General features: G+C 34.7%; 2 protein-coding genes across 4 annotated transcripts in view; one reads left to right on the forward strand and one right to left on the reverse strand.

The window, feature by feature from the left end:
* LOC134839386 (cilia- and flagella-associated protein 221-like) overlaps positions 1 to 20799 on the reverse strand; it is a 475835-nt gene that overhangs the window by 442917 nt on the left and 12119 nt on the right. The gene's annotated exons all lie outside the window — the stretch shown is intronic.
* Positions 607 to 19419, forward strand: LOC134839348 (aftiphilin-like). Of its 3 annotated transcripts, XR_010162376.1 has the most exons (9): positions 607 to 2652; positions 6927 to 7074; positions 7183 to 7227; positions 7477 to 7617; positions 12321 to 12384; positions 12936 to 13010; positions 17139 to 17329; positions 18040 to 18749; positions 18890 to 19003. XR_010162376.1 is itself a non-coding variant. In XM_063854863.1 (8 exons), the coding sequence occupies exons 1-8, from the start codon at positions 611 to 613 to the stop codon at positions 19376 to 19378; spliced, it is 3195 nt and encodes a 1064-aa protein (XP_063710933.1). In that variant the 5' UTR covers positions 607 to 610; the 3' UTR covers positions 19379 to 19419. The 3 variants fall into 3 exon arrangements, 2 of the variants coding, with proteins under 2 accessions (XP_063710933.1, XP_063710946.1); XM_063854863.1 differs by lacking the exon at positions 18040 to 18749 and having other exon boundaries at positions 18890 to 19419; XM_063854876.1 differs by lacking the exons at positions 18040 to 18749; positions 18890 to 19003 and adding an exon at positions 17627 to 18013.

Consider the following 20799-nt stretch of genomic DNA (forward strand, 5'->3'; position numbering starts at 1 on the left):
TTGTTTCAAATCTAGCCTTGTCGATAGATCTAGTTTTTTCGAAATGTTCGATTTTTTTTCGACTTAGAGGCTTCTTTGTTTTGTATTGTATCGCAAGTGGTGCGAAGCTCAGCTTCGCCTCTGTGTAGATTTTTTTAAATCGGTTCAAATTAATGGCACCTCGCATTTTGAAAAAATGTCAAACGTTTCTCTTTCTCTATATTTTCTGCTTTTAAAAAACGCGCTCGGTATTTGCTTATGCTAATTCAATGCTTGCCATTGTATTTTGCTACAGGTTTTCGTCAAATTAAATTTCATATGAGATAAACGTGAAAGTTTCGGGTGTTGTTTTTTTGACAATTTCTCATTTTTCAATATTTGGTGGTTTTTTGTATCACAAGTGGTACAAAGCTTAGCTTCGCCCCTGTGTTCAAATTATCTACTCTGTAGTTGAATATTTTATAAGACTTTATATTTGAGCTTTATGCGAAGCGCTGCTTCACCTTGGTTGAAATAATGTTTCGGGAACGTTTTTGAAACCATCAATTGCACAAATTTTATAAAGTGAAAAGTGACGCATTTTATGTTGCTAGCGTAGACTTGACTTGAAAAATTAATTTCAGAATGAGGAATGTCTAACGATGGAGGAGACGTAATAATTGAGTCGCCCCTCAACCCCAATGTACCCCCGTTTTTCCCCGGCAACACCCACCAAAAAGAGCCAGACACCACTGAAAGTACAAGAGAAGAAAAATCTCTGGACGAACAAGATGAAGACCAGGAAGAATGTCCTGTTCAATCAGAAAACTCAGATAGACGTTTGACGTCAGAAAACGGACAATACGAGTCGGAAACCTTATCATCTGTGTTACATGATCAAAAAGATGAAAACGAGGACTGTGAAGAAAACATAAATACAGACTTACATATCCAAAGTAAACAAGATGAAATGAAAGAATCGGATGCCCATTATAATGAAGAGTTAGACGCTGTAGGTTCGCAAGAGGCCAGCGCTGTAGTTGCAGACAATGATTTCGACGACTTCGCTCCGTTTGACATTGCGCCAGTGCACTTGGTAAACGAGGGGACAGAATCCAGCGAATCCAACAAAGAATTTAGTAACGACGCTGAAGACGAGTCAGTAAGTAACACTGGCAGTTTAAAAGCTTCTATACTTAAATCGGAAAATGAACAAATCGACGGCATCGAATGCTGGAAGTCATTCTCCAATACTGATTGCAAAGAGAAACAAGAAGACGTTGAACGGGATGTCGCTAATTTTGAATCATCTTCTCTAGGTCAAGAAGATAAACCCATCGGAAGTAGCAAAAAAGAATCACAATCTGATGGCACAGAAGACGGATTAAACGTAGTCGTCGAAGAACTTCTGACTCATACAAAAAACAATCATTCGATCCAAAGCGAATTAGAACCTCTAAATTTTGAAAGCGGACAAAGTGAAACTACGAGCTCAGCAGAAGATTTCGATGATTTCGCCTCTTTTGAACAAAATAGCGGAACCTCCAGTAAAGCGACTGAAGATGCTGATAGAAAAAATCCAGAAGAATATTCATATTTGAAAAATGAGGGAGTTTCAGACGTCCTATCTAAAGACATAAAAGAAAATCCATCTTTTGGCGAGGAACCGTCTCGGACACTCGACGAACAGGAAGCCTGTATAGATGAATGGGCCGATTTTGACTCGGGAATTCAGAATCATTGTGAAAAAATTGACGAAAATGAACTGTTTAAAGAGAAGCCAACTAGCATAGAACCAGAAACAGAAGATCGCAGTACAATCTCAGATACCAAAAACCAAAGCGCAATCGAAGAATCTTCGCCCACTTTATTTGTTGAAGGTGACCTGAATAATGAAACATTAGAGGAAACTGTAGACAAAATCACGACGGAGAGTGATAAAACTACATCATTGGCTGATGCTAATGAACCGGAAAGTAATGAGAACCCAGAATTCTCTAAATGTAAAGAGAATTTATCTACCTCTAATGTAAATAACGTGCTAACTAAACAAAAAGATTTTGCAGCCTTTTCGGAAACTGACAAAGGTTTAGAAGAAAACAATGAAGCTCTAAACGTCGAAAATCAAGGTCAAACTGATAACTGGGCTTTCTTCGCTTCTGGCAGTACAGCTTCAGCAAACAACGAAGAGGATGGATTTGCAGACTTTACTAATTTTGAAGCATTTTCGCAACCATTTTCCGAGTTGAAACATACTTGGGAAACTAATCAACAAAACACGGACCTCAATATAAAAGCTGTTAATGAAACCAAATCTGGCCTGGAGGAGGGGGACGAGGATGCTGCTGCCAGTAATGGCATTGAGGAAGAAGATGATTTTGACGACTTCGCTGATTTTTCGACCCCAGCTTCTATGAGCTCAAACACAACAATGGCTGCGACTGAACCCAATAATAGTGGGACTTTTCAGCAGTACAATGGGATTTCCGATATTGATGAAAAGCAATCGATATCACCTAGTTTCAATTTGTCTGAAGAAACTGGACTGCAGAGTATAGAAGATATGCTGAATGAAGTTGACACGAAGTGCGAGGATTTGGCCGAACATGACCCCGTTGTGACTGAAGATCCCCTCCTTCTACAAGACCTGATCGTTTCTATGCCAATTGCCTCAGATGTCTCCAAAGAACTCAAGTGAGTAGCTTGCTAACCTACCTTGCGACAGTCTTCCGAGGTCTTCCAAGGTAGCGACAGTCTACCTTGCGACAGTTCTTCCAAGGTCTATCTGTTTGTTTGTTTAATTGTCTGTATGAGTATTTATTTATCTTGTTTTTTTTTGTATATGTTTCTTTCCTTCATTCCTTTTTTATTGTTTTATTACTGAAGCGTTTTGTGTTTTCATCCATTTCCCCGAATACATTTCACTCATGTCAATGCATAGTTGTTATACAAAGTGTAAATCGCATTTATAGCTCTTTACTTTTTATCCAGCATGTGTTTGTTATCAGGCTGCCGTAAGTAAAGTGGTGGAAGGGAGTTCCTTTTTCATACAGCGAGGGGTTTGGGAGCGAGTCCCATCGTCTTCATTTTATCATTTTAAAGCTCATTTTCTTCCAAGGTATATGTTTGTTTTTTCTTGAAATTGCAAGGGATCTTTTCCCCGCTTTTCTTGCTATTGTATGCTAAGTGCACCTGCGTCTCGTTTTTAAAACAGTTTAGCTTCTAATTGGCGATTTCAGTGTGATGTGTGAGAGTAGTGTACTCAAAGCTGCATTGGACTAGTTGTAAAGGTAACTGAGAAATCACTGGAAGGTTTGGGTTCAAATCCCTTTGTCTCCAAGCATGTTGGAATTGTTTGCTGAACTTTTGGTAGAGATCCTTGCATTTTATTCGAGTCCAGGAAAATAACAAAGAAAGAATTTGTTTCGCCAGTATGTATTTACATCAGACAATAACACAAAAAGTTTGATTTTATTTAATAGAAGCAAAACAAATTTAGGATCTACTAAACAATCTCCCCTCCCCCCCCCCTATTCTACCTACTAAAGAATCTCCCCCTTTCTTGAAAGGGGGGAAATTGTTAAGTAGATCCCAAATTTAAATTCATGAAAGAAGAATCATGGAGAGAAAAGGCGGAAAATTATATATTAACAATGGTAGCAGGTTGCTGTGCGATTAGCTCAGAATGTTCCGAAAGTAACTCGATTGCTCTTTTCGTTAGAATCACGTCTGAAATTGTAATATTGTAAGAATCACGTCTGAAAAGACTTTAATTTGATATATCACTCGACCCCCGGGCTCACAAAAATTTCAAGTCACGCAATTCTCATTTATGAAAAAAGCGCTTGTCATACAATTCCATTGAACAGAAAATAGTATCAAAATAGCATGATTAGCATTTTCCATTACTGGAAAAAATACCTAGCATTTTTCCATTAATGCAATTGTATGACTAGCGTTTTTTCGATTGATTTTTGGAGTGTTTCGTTTTTACACTTGCGAAGTTAGTGTATTAGTGCGAACGGTCTTTTTCCAACTAAGTCGCAAATATTGGTGTTACCCTTACAGCTTTTTGATAGCACGTGCTTTGACATTCGAATACTAAAAAATTAACACAGTTGATGCATTTTTAATGAACCGAAAAAAAAGCTATTTATTTCAAACAAGCTCACTATGATAAAAACTCGATTTCAGAATTTTTCGAACTATATCTTGCAGTTTTTTGCAATGCATAATTTATACATAATGTGGCTTTATGCTTTGCAATTTGTTTTAGCAAAGTTAGTGTGGATGCCTTCAGTTTGTTATATTCCAAATTATTACTTGCAGAATTGAGTCTATTTGTATTTGGTCCCACTTTCGCTAAATTGCATTGGCAATTTTTTAGCTTATATAGCTGCTTTATTCGTGACTAGTGTTTGTCGGTTTTTAAGCTTGCGTGTCTGAGAGGATAGTGCACGAGACTCAAAATCTCTTGATTGCAGTTGGTCGCAGATTCGAATCCTACACGTAGCCGAGTTTTTGCTAATTCGAGGCTTATTTCTACTTTTATTTTTGCAGTTGATAGAGCTGCTTTTTGGTCGTGCTTTCGCAAGTGTTTGCGAAGTGCAGCTTCGCCTCTGATTACATATTTGCATTTTGCACTGAAACACAAAAACCATGGTGTTCTCGGACGAGGCGAGCTATAGGTCAACCGACAACAGAATTGCAAGTTAAACAATATTTTGTGATATACCAAGTTAATTAAGAGTAATGAGCGTTTATTATGTTGAATTTCACACAGAGTTAAAATAAAAATTTGTACTTTTTGTATATGGCTATGAGGTTTTTATTTCAAAAAATTAGCAAGCTTGAAAACTTTTTTTGGGAAAGGTTGATATGTTCATAAAACTAAAACTAGAACTAAAAATAGTTCCCTTAACTTTGGAACTTTCGAATTGAAAAATGCTTATTATACAAGTTCTCAAAAAATGGTATCCTCTTCATCAAAAAACCGCATGAAGTTTTTCAAAAATTACTTAAAAATAAATTTGCTAGATTTTGCAGTTTTCTTATTCGATTTGCAAGAAATTGATACCAATGGAAATACCGCTCATTCCTCTGAGTGCCTGCATAAATGTATATTCTCCTTTTACCGTATCCTACTTTTAACAGCCTTCGAAAAAGTTGGGAGATTTTGACCCAAATTTTTGGAATTTTTTGTTTTAAAAATTTGAGTTCAATGGATAGAACAGGTTGTTGAAAGCTTTCCTGCTCAAGCTGTTGCGTCCTATTTTTTCCACACAAGTTAATACCCCTCGAAATAGTCAAAATTTTGATATTTTGACCGTTTGTTCCAACTTTTGACTTTTCTCCAAAACATCTTTTGAAAAGTTGTTTTTTTTCCATTGCATTCTGGTTGTCATTTATCTGCAAACAAGTTACAATTGAAAAATAAACAAAAAAAGGTACAATAATCTTTTTTGCGAGGAAATTTCGTTCAAAGGTTAAGCTTAACACAATAACAATAACAGCCTTAAATCACTAATTTGAACAGAAAACTTAAAGAAAGAATTTTTCTGAGTTTGTTTTGAATCTTAACCAGGAGACTCAAAACTTCAGCGAAGATTCCCAACCCTATTGTACACGTTCGTCACCGCCGAAATAAGGGTGAGTAATAAATTGAAAAAAACTAATTGTCGAATATAAAATGGACTTAATTTCCTGAAATAAAATTAGTTCTCAGTTAGTGCACAAAAACGAGAAATTAGTGGTTTCTTAATTTCACTAGATTTTCCGGCAGTCTGTAAAAGGTATATTATGATGTATAAGGTTTTTTTAGAAATATGTGTTTTAACGTTAAAATTAGTAATAATTTTTGTTCTGCTGTATCTATTGCTGCGGTTTATTTTTTGTATTATTAGTCGTCCGATAAAAATTTTTATCCATAATTGTAAGTGAAGTATATTTGGTACAAAAAGTTCGAGGTGTAGAAAACAAACTTCTCATAAATTTTATTGGAAACTGGATATTTTTATGAGTCTTTGTTACAATTTGGTCCTCGTTAAAATAGATTCGCCCAGTTTTCATCAGAATATTGCCTTTTTTGTTTTGCTCAAGTTCACTTGTTACTTTTCAACTGGGTGTGTGCGCGCAGGTGTTAGAATTGTCAAAGGTTTTGACGCAAGCGGTGATCCATATTGATGAAGAGTGGGCTAATATGACTAATGATGAACTTGGGCTAATTTGGTCTTCGTGATGCTTAAATTGACAGTTTTGCCTAATATAACAAATTTTCGACTTTTTGAACGACTTGCGGCGTGTACTGGAGGGAAAGAGCTAAAACATCAAAAGACTCAGCTAAAATTTTGTTGATGTTTTTCTGATAGAGATTTATTTAAAGATTTTCAAAGTCACATTCAAAGCAGAGCTCAAGTTACGCTCTGCAAAAACAAAAATGGAAATAGCGTCATTAAGACGTTTAGTCTCAAAAGTATATTCTAAATCAAGAGCTAATTTTCCTTAATTGTTTTTCAAGAAAAAGTCCAAATTTGTTTGTACCAAATTTGATCAATTCTTTTCAAGTTCAAATTAGTAATGACGCTAAAAAAAAGGTGAAAGACTTCTAGTTTTTAATGTGGATTTTAGTTTTTGGATTCCCCAGCGTAATAAAAAATTTACTATCGATCCAGTTTTCTCAGGTGTGTTTACTTTCATGAAAAAACTCAACCGAAAGTTGTGTTTATCATGAAAAATCAAACATGAGCTGTTAGGTGATGTAATTAGATCTTTGAAAACCGAAAAATACAATTTTTTAATCAGTTTCTTTGTTTTTAATTTTATACACTTATGCGGAGCGTGTAGATAACTTTTTTTGGTGTGTGTTAAGGAAGAAGTTTGGAGCTGCAGCTGAGTTATGATGCAATTGGCTGCCATAAACTGTACTTTGTTGTTCGAGAAGCGATGTAAGTACTATGTATTTTGTTTAGTGATGTGATAGAGGGCATATGGAGCATAGTGTGCGACCTCTGCAATAGTCCTTCCCTCCTTCTCCTAGACCCCTCATCCCCCTCCCACTCTCAGTGCAGTCTCAATGAACAACTGCTGTATAGCCTCGGAGTTGACCTCAACAACACTGTGAGTACACGATTGTACAACGTTCTCTTCATCTGAGCAACTTTTGTTTTCAATAAGTTTATCAAAATAAAGTACATTTGTCTATTAAAGTCAATCTTTTGTTTTTAGTTGTCTTCTGTGAAACAGAACCTGCCAAAGTACGCAGCACAGTTGGTAAGTTGATTCAACTTCGAGCTCTTTTTTTTTTTTACTAATCTCCAATATTAGGCAAGGAAATTCCACTTGATTTTTCTTGTTATTCACAAGCTAACACTTGATTGAAAATGTATTTGAGTTGAAAATCTGGAGCATTTTGTCAGCTAGCAAGACATTTTGCAGGGATTGTTTTGACTGAAAATTTCTACGAGGTTTTGAGTGTTTTTTTTTTTCAAATGATTGTCAGGGTCCGTCTTGTTTTTTTAGGGGCTTCTGCAGCCTATGAAGAGTGGGGACTCAAAAGGAGATGAAAGTGGTGGTGTTAGTGCATACCAGCTGCGTGGCAACAACAACAACGCCAACTCTGCTCACAGAAACCAACAGGCCATGTCATGCACATCGCCCACGGTTAGTTGAACCGTTGCCCAGGATGGAGTGAGGGGCAATTTTCAACGAACGTTTATGTTCTCGGTAAAGCTATCAACGAACGTTCATTTTCTCGATAAAACCGTCTGAGCTATCATTTAAAAATAAAACGATTTTTCGTTCAAATTATCTTGCACAATAGCTAGTTTTTGATAAAATTATTTTTTGGTCGCCTCTGGTCACCTCAATCTATTTCAAATTTAAACCTACTTTTTTGTCTAGCGCGAGTGTTTGTTTAAAAAATGATAAATTGTTTTCTTCGCAATGAAATTTATTATAATACAAACATAATGTGAAAATATAAAAAATAAACTCCTGGTATAAAAAGTAAGTTTATGATACGAAAATATAATTTATTTTCTTAGAACTAAGTCAAGCTACATAAATTAATGTTTTTTATTGCCTAGGGCCTTGAATAAGGCGAGTTTTAACACGATGACATATTTTTTCCGCTTCTCTCGGAGAAGTTATAGCTTATTCTGCTAGCTTTATTCCCGTTGGTAAGAATAACGAGGTATGCTCGGAACATCCGGAAAGAGGGAATTGGTCCCATGTTGACAAGCATTTTTTTTCGCTTGTGCTCCGAGACCCATCGATGGGTATTCGCACTATGATTTCCGAAGAGGGTTTAATGCCGAAGTTGTCCCCGATGGAGTAGAGTTCAAAACATTTGACCTCTATATCTTGACACTCTTCGGCGATTTCCGACTTGCACTCCAAATTTGTTCGTTCTTTGGCGTGTTGGCTCTCGCTTTCAAACAGAGCCAACAGAATGAGCTCAGCTTTGATGAAGTTTTCTAAAACAGAGAATTGTAGTAATATATGAAATCCTTTATGATGGAAGGAACGAATGATGAAAGCCAATCAGAATTGAGTATTCAAAATTGCAGAAATCTTACTGAGAAAAAAATCAAATTTGGAGCAGTCAATTTTATATTTGCCGAATAAAAAATCGGCAGACTATAATGCAATCGAGCACATTAGTGTTACGAGCTTGCTAGAACCGAGACACGAAATGTTTATGAATGCGACTGGAGGTTATCGTCGCGAAGCATTATTGTATGCATAGCGCGCCTCCCGCCAGGACACTGGAGAAAATTTTGTACATCTGTCAGTTGTCTACATTAAGATTTCAGCGAACTTGTATCGGTTTTCTACGATTCTGATTGGTTTAAAGTTTTCTATCATTAGTTGCCTCTTTCATGAGAATAGCAACAGTTATTTAGATCTCAGGTGAGCGAAAATTGTAGCGGAAAACTTAAACCGCCGATTTAAAGTTAATATTTAGGATTTTATTTTTCCGATTTTGGACGTGTCATTTGAGAAATTATACTTTGGGCTGTTTTATTTGTTCAATTTTGATAGTTGTTTAAATACAAATTTTTCTGTCAATCTAATTTTCTGGTTTCTATGAGTCTCGACCTTGAATCTGATCTTACTTGCAGAATATTCTTCCCAAATGAGTGAGGTTAGGTTTTCAAGTGATGAACTGCACTTCGCATTAATCGCGAGTTTCACCGGGTGGCTTTTAATTAGATAAAAAGTTAGGCTAAGTAAAACAAGCGTGGTTGAGAGACTGGAAAAAGTCATTATTTGAAGTTAACTTTAAAAAGAATTCTTGATTTTTTTTCTCGTTCTGAATTCGCGTTTTTCTACTATTTTATTACCAGTTTTTGAAACCCAACTGAAGAATAGTATATTGCAATTTATGTTGCACATTTCGTTGAAACATTGGATAAAATGATGAAAGTATTGCAACTTACCTCTTTGACGAAAAACTGTAGAAAGTATTACAACTAAACCATTTTGATGTTTTTGAAAAAATTAAAAATACAAATTGACATAATAGTTCGCAAGTGCTGTTTTGACTGATTTTTTCGCACATAGGTGTTTCATAATTATCAGAAGTTTCTGTCAATCTTCAATCAATTAGCCACATGAATCAAAATCATCAGTCAATCATAAGTTGAGCCAGCCGGTCATGCGATGTGGCTAATTTAAGACATGCATTTGTGAAAGCAAAAAACAAACGCGCTCCTCATGAAAGGAAAAACCAGTATAGTTTCCTTGATTAAAAGTCAATGAACGTAATAAAGATTCGTATGCAGTGCTGATTTAAATTTTCCGTGCTAGACGAACTAAACTGAAAATTTCAAATGTGTCTTTCTCAAATTGGGTTAAGATAAGACAAAAAATGAAGGGAACAAAAAATGCTGAGATTTTCACCAGAATTAATTTGTCTTTTGGCTTTTTTAAATTAATCAAGAAATACGCTGAAACTACCAAGTTAATTGACAAGAAAGTTATATTAAAACGAGCCTCTTAAACAGTTCATCAAAATTCTAGAAACATAAAACTTCCAAAAACCTGTATGAGAGATTATAGTTTTGCTTGGGAAAAAAGGTCATATAAACATCGAAATCTTTGCTTAAAAACAAACTTCAAACGTTTTACGCAAGTTTTTGGAAGCTTTACCCTTCTAGAATTTAGTTGGGCTGTGTAAGAGGCTGTTTTGATAAACTTATGCATTAAATAACTTGGTAGCTTCAGCGTAATTCGTAATTAATTTCAAAAAAGCCACAATGACACATTCTTGGGTAACATTTTGATTGAGAATTTCGAAAAAATAATAATTGTGCCCTTTGATTCTGGTGAAATTCGACGCAAATTTTGTTCACTTCATCTTTGTCTAATCTCAGCACAATTTGAGAATAATGCGTATGAATTTTTGTTCGTTGTGTCCGGTCTATTTCTATCAACACTATAGGCTGTGATGATTGTTTGTTTTGTTTTTGATTTCTCGAGGTTTGACGTTTGATGTCCTTTTGAGTTCAGTTTATTTTTGTTAAAAAAGAAAATTCTACTGTCGTTAATTAGTATGAACTTTTTTTTTCAACCCAAGTCGCAAATATTAGTGTTCATTATGAAGGTGTTCATTTTGATCAAACCAGCTATTAAGTACAACCAATGTTAAGGATATTAACACAAACTGTTATAAGAAATAGAACTTTAGCTTCAAGGTATCATGGATCTGTAGCGTAGTGGTAGAGAAGGTGACCCGCAACAAAATAAGAGGGTTGGAACCTAGGCAGGATCGGATGTTTTTAATTAACTTTTTCTTATACTAGTTAATATGCGTCCGCTCTATAAATTAAGCCATGTTAGGTGGTAAATTTCTTTTTTTTCAAATAGACTGGTACTGCTAATGCGTCATAGTTGGCTTGCGTCATTCAGTTTTTCCCAGTAGCACTATCGGTCATATTTTTGCTTGTGTATGCCTCTGCGTTATAATTTTCAGATTTCGAAATGAATACATTTTTTTTCATCTATTCATCCATTTTTCTCAAATTGGGTTAATTTTATCGAAAAGGTGTCAATCATAAATGGTTCTTATGATTTTTTAAGTTCAGTTCATTTCTGTTCTTGAAAAAGGCAAACCGAACTATTGAACAGCAAAAGTGTTAAGTTCACAAAAATGTGATCGGCTTCCACATTTTCGCAAATGGATTTTAGTTTTCAGATTTTCAAGCGGAATAAAAAATTTACCTTATAATCCAGTTTTCTGAAAAAGTATCAATTATAAATTTTGATTGAAATTCAGAAGCTTTAGGGTCATTTTTTTCTTTGAATTTTTAACCTTGAGATTTTTTCAAAGAACAAGTCAGTGTTAGATACATTTACCGCTGCACCTTCGATCATCCAGTAATGTTTTTGTTGAGTTTTGTCTCAATTGATTCTTTAAATACCATGGGCCAATATATACCATTATGCTCTGTCATTCTACCCTTTTCTTAAAGCAAATCAAAGTTAACCCACCTCAGAAGCTATAAAATTTGGTCAAAAAATAATTGCTGTGTGTGGATTAAGTATCACAGCCAGGTGAATTTTGCTTGTTCAAAATGGAAATGTGTTCAAAGTATCAAAAAGCAAAACCTGATCGACTTCTATTTTCGATTATGGATTTCAGATTTCTCAGCGGAATAAAAACTTTACCTAGTGATCCAGTTTTCTCAAGTTGGGTCATGTTATCAAAAAAGCGCCAAGCATAAATTGTTCTAGAAATTTTAAGAGCTTAAAGGGCATCTATTTTTTGTCTTTGAAATTCGAAAGTTGAGATTTTTTTCAAGTAAGTCAGTGTTTTTTTTATGTTTACTTGCATTCATTACTCTTGTCCAATCTTCGATTGGCTATGTTTTCAAATTGATTGGTACTGCTAATTCGTCATAATTTGCTTGCGTCACTTAACAGTTATATAGATTCATAATTGGCGTGCGTCACTCCATGTTTTACTCATTCAGTTTTTCCCAGTTGCGTTATCGGTCATATTTTTGCTTGTGTATGCGAAGTGCAACTTCGCCTCTGTGTAACGTTTGTTAAGACTGTTTTTGAGCGTCATCTGAGACCAACGTACGAAATATTGGTAGATATGTTTTTTCGACTTTTTAAAAGTACGTTTTTCAGCTTACCTTGTTGAAAAAAAAAACGATTTACTCCTTTTTTTCTGTTCAATATTTGCATGTATGTTCAATGCACAATGTTTTAATCATATCGCACAAGTGTTGCGAACTTCGCTTTCCCTCATTGTTAGGTACTTATCCGTCGCAAAGGTTTTCTCTGTCACACTTATGCCCTTCGCCTTATCTTTCCTAGGAGCTTTTAATTTATTGATTCTGAATTGGTTTCAGCCGGATGCGGTGCCAGATGTTGAGTTTGACTGGGGGACAAGTGGACTAAAGAACCCACTTGAAAGTGAGAGAACCCTAACATTTTAATCAGAACTCTCAAATAAATAGATAAAACAAATTATAATCACGATTCAAGTTGGAATTTTCCTATCGTCAAAAGCGGTCTTCATGTTCACAGAGAAAAAAGCGGGTGGGTGAAAATTAGTTAACGATTCAGTCGAATTATCAACAAAAAATTTCTGTGATTACCTCAGCAACTATTGTGATATCATATGAAATGTTCAAAGCCGACATGTGTAAATCAACTTGCAGCCGTTTAATCTGTGGGTAGTCAAAGCTCTTGTAAATTGCAGTAAACGAATCCGCACTTAATAATTGTAGTCACTATTTCATTTGCACATATAGTCTCGAATTTGATGACCATCAGCGTATCAATATCAAAGAACAACCAAATGGAAACATAACATTTTGACCACATATCACTCTTCTTTTGGACCAATAACTTCTGAAATGCAGATTAGTGCTGGTTACTGCTGGTAGCTGTTTTCATTATTTAGCAATCTAATCAGGACTTGGCCTCCGTAGACAATGTATTAATGCGTAAGTGTGTTTCAGTGCAATCTCTCAGCCTGGACTTTTTCGACTCCCAATTCAACTCGTGTTCAGCCGCTTCTGCTTCTGCCACTTCACGTTAGTAACTCTGCGATGCTATTAAACCCAATACGATTCCTTTTTGAATTACTCTTTTTTGGGCAAATAAAAGTAATGAAGAAAGGTCAGACCGTTGCAATCACAGCGGGCTTAGAAGAAGTTTATTATTTATCGACTTAGCTCGAAGTTTTTAGTTGGACGATTTATTATTTGCTTAACTTAATAAATAAGCTAACTGATCGGATTTGTTTCGTTTCTGTATCAGTTTCAAGATTTTTTGACCTATGCAAATTTAGCTTCGACCATTGAAAATAAAGAGGAACATATATCTTCGGTGTTTTCGTTTTTCTTTATTTAATTTTTTATAGTTTTCTCTAAGTTTTCACGGAAATTTAGGTACCACAAATAATCAGCGGAATACGTCGAGTTTTCAGTCGTGATTCAAACGAAATCTGAAACTTCCTGAAAGTTTTCCGATTGTCGAGAAAATATCGGCTTGCAATTTTTTATTTACATCAAGAAAACTAGTTTTGGAAGCTTCATTTAGTGCTTTCTTGGCAATAAAAATGAAAAACTTAATTTTACTTCAAGAAAACTAGTTTTGAAGCTTAAATTAGCGTTTCGTTGGCAATTAAAGTGAAACTTTTAATTTTGGAAAACTAGTTTGGAAGCTTCAATTGGCGCTTTTTTGGCAAGAGAAACGTTTTTACGCTCAGAATATAGGTTACTTTTTCGGGTTAACAACTTGTTTAACAGAATCACTTGGTATCTTGGTTCACAATGAATTCAAATTTCTAAGCGTCTCCGGCACCGTTAGTCTGGAGGTAAGAAATACGCCTGGGAAGGCTAAGGTCCTCGGTTTGAATCTGACCGGGACCTATTTTTCAAACTGGAAATTTTCTGTTTCAAACAAATGTCTGCTTATTATTTGTCTGAAATCATTCATAAAAAGTCCAAGAAAATTTAGGAACGCGTTCAACTTGCGTTTTGAAAACTGTGTGCCAAAATCTGAATAGTTCCTTTCAAATTGTTAGCTCTGAGATATTGTTCGACATGTAAATCTAAAAATGGTTTCTATATATGACCTGAATTGTGTTCATCAAACCAAGGGAAGTTTTATTAATTTGCTCCAAATACTTCCTGTGTATCGGAAGCGTATTGAAGTTCGAGCTCAATAATATTTGAAGTACGAGTGTTTACACAAGCAATGCTTGTGTTATAGTATGAATTATCTTTTTTTCCAGCCTAAGTTGCAAATATTGTTGCGACGCAAATATCGTTGCGATAAAATGTGTTAATTTTGGAGGTGTTCATTTTGATCAATAACCAGTTATTAAGTACAGCCACTGCTAAGGATATTAACACAGACTATTTTTGTTCCGACTTTTGTCACGAAAGTAGCGGGATATTTGTGCTCGGGGTGGTTTTTTCTTCAGACAAATTTCGACTTTTTAACAAGATTTTTTTGTATCATTCAAAAAGTATTGTTATCTTGAGCTTAAAATTGGAAAAATATTTCACCTGTGATCATTTTTCGTAAAGTTATGGGGGTTTAAAGATTGGCATTTTCGCCAATTTGGGATGATTAATTCAAAAACGGAATTTATTTTTCAGCTTAGAGAAATAAAAAATTTACCCATTGATTGAGATTTTAAGAGTCGATTAACGTAGTTCAGACGCTCATATTGGTCGTGATTTTTTTCTTTTTTGTGTTTTTTTTAGGAAAAAATTTCAAGTTTCGTGGACAAATTTATTTTTCGTGGTCTGACTTTTATTTCTTTTCAAGGTCAGTTTATTTCTTTTGTTAAAGGAAGGCAAACTCTACTATCTAACAGCGAAAGTTAAAAAATCTCGAAAAACGTGATCGACTTCTAATTTCGAACATGGACTTTTCCGATTTCTCAGCGAAATAAAACATTTACCTATTGATCCTGATTTCGCAGATTGGGTTCAGTTTATCAAAAAGTGTCAATCATAATTTGTTCTAGTAGAGCTTTATAAACTTTTAAAAGAGCTTAAATGCCATCCTATTTTTTCATCGAAATTTGAAAGTTGAGTTTTTTTAAAAAAAAATAGTGAGTACTCTTTCAGACAGTTCAGTGGCTTGTATAATTGTGATGATTTTTTCTGGAAAAATCTTTGAAATATCTTCCGGTTCAATTTTTTTTTCAGTATTTTTTTCTGTTGACTTAATTTCATTTTTCAATAGCAAACAATCTTTTTCAACTGTCTGTTGGCTATGTTTTATGTTTTCTACCGTTTATTGACCTTATTAGCTTTCTGTTGGCTATATTCAATTGGTTAGTGAAAACTTTGTTTGTAAAATGTTTTTGGCAAACAAATTGGAAACATTTTTAGATATTAGAGAAGATTTGTCGGATGTTTCTTTTCCTTAATGTTTTTTGGTTATTCATTTTTGAAGACAGCTGTTGTGTGTTTTGTAGCAATTATGTTTTTGAAAGGAATTTGTATATTTGAAAGCAGATTATTCAGAATGTCTTTGAAAGATTTGAAATAAGAACCGGAGTGAGTTTTACTTATTAGTTCGGTCTGGAAAACTTTTAAATACGTTTCACGCTCGGTCTGGTGCAAAAAACTTTGATTGGTTTTGAGTTTCATTTTTGAATTAAATTCAGTTGTTCGAGTTCCATTTCCATGAATGCTTTTCCAGGTCTGCTTGCTTTTTCTTCCGATCACTGAAAGAGACTGGAGAAAATTTGTCCTCGTGTGTTTTTTTTGCGCATTTGAATAAAGTACTACAATTAATAATCGTAATAGTTTGAGAGAAATGTCGTATTAAAGCCCTTTCCATCATTTTTTGTATGACGTTGAAATTTGTGTCGAGAAAAAATGATTTGAAGTTTTTGAGTTTTAGTCTACCTACGAGGGAACGAGCGAGTAAAAGCGTGAGAGTAGCTTTTATAAAAAGAATTTTTTATTGAGTCGATTAACGTAGTTCAGACGCATACATATGTAGCGATGATTTTCTTTTTGGGTGTTATAGGAAAAATCTTGAAATTTGAAAATCTTCAAATTTACTTTTTCACTTGGATGTCTTTTTCAATTCAGCTCGTTACGAGTAATGAATGTAGTGAGTACTCTTTTAGAGGTATTGCTGATTTATTTTTTTTCAGGAAAAGTCTAAAATTTGTTCACGCTCAATTTTGATTTTTCGCGATTTGACTTGTGATTTCTTTTCAAGTTCAGTGCTTTTCCATTGTTAAAAGAAAGGCAAACTCTACTATCGAAAAGCAAAAGTGTAAAGATCACGAAAATCGTGATCGACTTCTTATTTCGAAAATGGAAATTAATTATCAGATTTCCCAGAGAAATAAAAGTTTTGCTTATTGATCCAGTTTTCTCAAACTAGGTTAGTTTTAACAAAAAAGTGTCCATCATAAATTGTTCTACAAATTCAAAGAGATTTAAGGCCATCTATTTTTTTCTTCGAAGTTCAATAGTTGAAGATTTTTGAAAAACAAGTCAGTTTTTATTTTCAGTTTACTTTCCTGTCCAATCTTCGTTTATTACTCCTTTCCAATCTTCGACTGGCTATGTTTTCGTTTTTTGAAAGGAAGGCGAGCTCGACTATTGAATAGCAAAAGTGTAATTTATCAAAAAAACGTCAATCATAAAATTTTCGAGAATTTCAACAAAGAACTGCAATGTAATCTACTGTTTTCTTTGGAATTCGAAATAAGAGATCAATCATAAATGTTTTAAAAAAAATTGAAGAGATCCAAGGGCATTTATTTTTTCTTTGAAACTAGAAATGAGATTTTTTCAAAAATTTAGTTAATAATTTTTCCCCTGTTTATTTAATTGTGTTCATTGACTCATTTCCAACTGTCAATTGGCTATGTTTTGTATTTGCTGTTGAGTCCAAAACAAAGAAAAAAGTGATTCGACTCAGTTTAAATTGATGCACTGGGTACTTTCACTACATCAATTTAATTTTTAAAACTCATCAATAGAGAATCATATTTGAAATGACGTTGAGAAGTTGAATCAAGAGTTTATCTAATCATTATTGTTTCATTCCTGTAACGCCCTTTATCTGCGAAGTGTTCGTTAGTAGCTAAAGGTAGAAGGATTAAAAAACGGCGTCACTGTCGCACTGTTGAATGCATTTATCAGCATTGTACAGTATTTTTAATAAACTTTTAGAGCTAGAGCAGGAACTGTTGAATGAGTTGGGTGACGAAGTGGGTGGAAGAGGAACTGGCATAAGTCGCGGAGGAGAGGACTCTCAGTCTCTGGGAGGCACCAGTGTGAGTGCCAGTGCAGTCAGCAGAGACCGAGACAGCAAATTGGCCAGCATACTGGCAGTGGCACAGAGCTCTTCACACGAAAATGTGGTAAGAAATCCTTCATAATGTCGCTCATTATTATGCTATCAGCATCATCTTCATTTAGATTGGGAAACATACGTGAAGTAAATGATGTACAAATTTTTAAACTGGTTGATTTTATTATTGTGCCTGCAATGTCTTACTTCAATTAATCTGATGAAGTTGTTAGAGCTCAATTTGAGTCCCTTCAGGAAACTTAAACATTGCAAGCATCTTTTTTTGAAAATATTGATCAAACTGTTAAAAGCATCTTTTTTGACAGAAATTATTAATGAATATTACTCATCTTTGTTATCAATTTAGATGGCAAAAAAGGTTAGTGAATTGATGGCCCTCGATAAATGGTTTTTCATCGGGGTCTGGGATTCAGGAGTTCTATCTGTGTATTCTGTTTGAACACTAATTTGTTCAATAAAGTAGATTTTTGAAGCAGAAACAGAAAAGGTTGAAATCATATCTGTTTGTGTGAGCTAGTTGGTTAGAGCACCACTTTCAGGTCATTGAGATCCTTCATGCATTAGAGCTGGACCCTAGCATTACTAGCTATCCAGTACTCTAATTCTGTGACTAATATCATGTGTTTAATTTTTCCTAAATTGGCTCAGTAGTGATTATTAAACTGAAACATGACTGCTTCCCTCATGTTCATGACACAAATGCATTTCGATGATAAATCGTTCTCATTTGGTACTTTTGGTTCTGTCCTTTTCTTCTAGAGTGTGGCGGTCGGAGGATCTAACGCTCACTCTACCAAAGCTTCCTTCTCAAATTACGCCCTCGAGGATTCATTTGGACCGTCACGCAGTAGCTGTAATTCATGGGGAGATCCCAAAATGCGAATCAACAACAACAGTGCTTTCTTTGATGCAACAAGAGACGAAAACTCAAACCAACTTTTCTCTCGAAATTCGCTCATGTCTAATCAAAGTCGCCCAAAGAGTTATGTGGGCTCTAAGTCAACAAACTCTAATGGGATGCCAAACAAACACGGTGCTAATAGTCAAACGAACAGTGTCAGTTGGAGTGCTTGGATATTCCGCAGGAAGTAGAAGAGAATAGAAGACGAAGTTACGTCTCCATCATTCACACTAGTCTTGGGAAGACTGATTTTTCTTATTTCCTTATCAGAAAGGGTAGTTTCTTCAGTTCTACTTAAAAGTTTACCTACGATTTGACTCGATGTTATCAATGTCATTGTAACTTATGGGTCTTCTTTGGGTCCCTGAACATTATTTATTGCTTGATTTATTAATTTATTATTTCAGCAAATTGCACTGAAAAATAGCTTCCAGTATAAATCATTCTGTCTGTCCTGTATATAAATCCTACTTGCGATTCGCCAAATGTAGAGCTTTAATTTATTGAATTATTTTTTAATTTCGAAATTATTAACTTCTTATTCTCTATAATCAGTCTTCAAAATCTTGTGAGTTGAATGTTTTGGGTTCTTTCTAATTAGTTAACTAGCTCAACGCATGAAGGGTCTCAATAATTCACGTAATATTTTTTGTAGGTAGCCTTAGAAGCTTCTCAATTGCCAGAAACAATTCATACGTTGCTTTTCAGGCCAATCAAGACTTGAGTCCGGCTGCTCACCAGGTGATGCGGAAGCTTCCTAAATTACAGTTTATGCTCTCACGAGTCCTAATGTTTCCCTTCTTGAGTGACAAAAGTGAGTCAACTGCTGCAAATTCTCCTACGACACCTCGCAACGGAAGTCTCAAATCGTTCCATCGCAGTAACGGCAGCGACAGCAATATATCGCCAACCAGTTCATACCATGCAGCGCCTCAAGAGGAGAATGTTAACTTAGAACAAATGGAACCTGAAGAGACCATGAGTGACCATGAAAGTAACGAGGGAGCTCAACAAGAACAGGACGCTTATTTGAAACAGTTTGTTGATAATCAAGATGAAAATGTACACACTATAGATATAAGCGAAGTTGATGATAATTATGATGATGATGATTTTGGTGACGATGTCCAATGTTTAGAAACCCCTATAGAATCCGATTTTACTGATGTTATTGCAATTAATTCCGACTTTAATTAAATTCATTTTATAGGTACCCTCCTAATAGATTGTTATGACAACGGTTTTAACATTAGAAAAGAAACATTTTTTGTTTTGACAGGCTGAAAGACATTGTTTTTATAGCATCTTTACCCTGTGATTCAAGTTAGAATCAGCGACAGTGATTACCCGAAAAACTTTTGTCGTGCCTATTGATCCAGTTTTCTGAAAATGTGATACTTATCAGAAAACTGTCAATTATAGTTGGTTCTTTTTTAAGATTGAATTTTTAAGATCGATAGTTCGAATTTTAAGACCATATATCTTTTTTGATGCTCGAAAGTTGCAATTCAATCAAAACAAAAAACACGAGAGTATCTTTTCTTTACTTGCATTCATGACTGTCTTTCAAGTTCCATTCTTCAAGAGATGTTTAAGTTAAAGTCTGATTGTTGAAACCAATTATTACATCTTAAAAGTTTTTCCCAGTATTTGCCTAATTGAGATCTGTATTGGTTTTTCATTTGAGAGTGGTTGCAATCTATACTTGGACATGTGAGATGCTTGTCTTAATGTGGGATTCCGATTATCGAGGTAAATTATCCGAATAGTTTTTGTGAACTCAGGGCAGCCTAAGCCTAAATTGGAGTTTGTATCAGATGGCGAATAAAAAACTGTCTGAGAAATGTAAATAGCCTGTTACACTCTGTTTTTTAATAATTAAGTTCACTTAACCAAGTTTTGGTGTACAATGCCAATGGATTAAATCCACGCAAAGCTTAAGTATCGAGCGAAGCATAGTTTTCCGCTGAGAGTAATTAAAAACTTGCTATCCAATGTTACAGCATGGGCATTTTCTTGACGACTTCATTTTGAAACCTTGACTGGTAGAGGGTAATAGCTAGGGATTGGTGTAAAGTTTGCACCTTGCAGATCTGATAGTTTTTTTTTAATTTTGAGTAATTATTGCTTTCAGGTACGTAAGATCGATTTTAACTCATTCGAGGCAGGCGTCATTTTTTTCCGTTATCTAACAACTACAATGTTAAAGTCTAAGTTTTAATGACTGATACTTGCACACAAAAAAGTTTTGGTGGTTGCACCCAATCATAAACACTTAGTGGAAACTTGCAAATGAACATGGTTATTTAAATATTAAAAAAATTCGCAGTAATTATATTATACGGTAGTATACGGTAATTTATTATAAAATCAGTTTGTAAAAAAAAATTGTTGAAAAAGTTCATTTATAGCGAAAAATTTCATAAAAACTCTTAGCATTGTCCTCCCATAATAACAAAATATAAACCGACATCAGATTTTTCCACTATTCCTTGATTTTGCACAAATACCTTAATTTTGACCAATTAGATAATATGAGGCAGTAAAAAAGTGCCTAAGTGCAACACTGCAGAATTGTTTTTTGTTCAAAAATACGGAAAGTTTTTTATCAACAGTGT

The sequence above is a fragment of the Symsagittifera roscoffensis genome, chromosome 1 (genome assembly GCF_963678635.1).
Source record: "Symsagittifera roscoffensis chromosome 1, txSymRosc1.1, whole genome shotgun sequence".
NCBI lineage: Eukaryota > Metazoa > Xenacoelomorpha > Acoela > Convolutidae > Symsagittifera > Symsagittifera roscoffensis.

What these genes read in the sequence shown, in the direction of transcription:
- LOC134839348 (XM_063854863.1), top strand. Translation starts at nt 611, where the DNA reads ATGTCTAACGATGGAGGAGACGTAATAATTGAGTCGCCCCTCAACCCC. An exon ending in GATGTCTCCAAAGAACTCAA is followed by an intron (nt 2,653 to 6,926) that starts GTGAGTAGCTTG and finishes TATTTTGTTTAG; the next exon opens with TGATGTGATAGAGGGCATAT. An exon ending in GAGTTGACCTCAACAACACT is followed by an intron (nt 7,075 to 7,182) that starts GTGAGTACACGA and finishes TTTTGTTTTTAG; the next exon opens with TTGTCTTCTGTGAAACAGAA.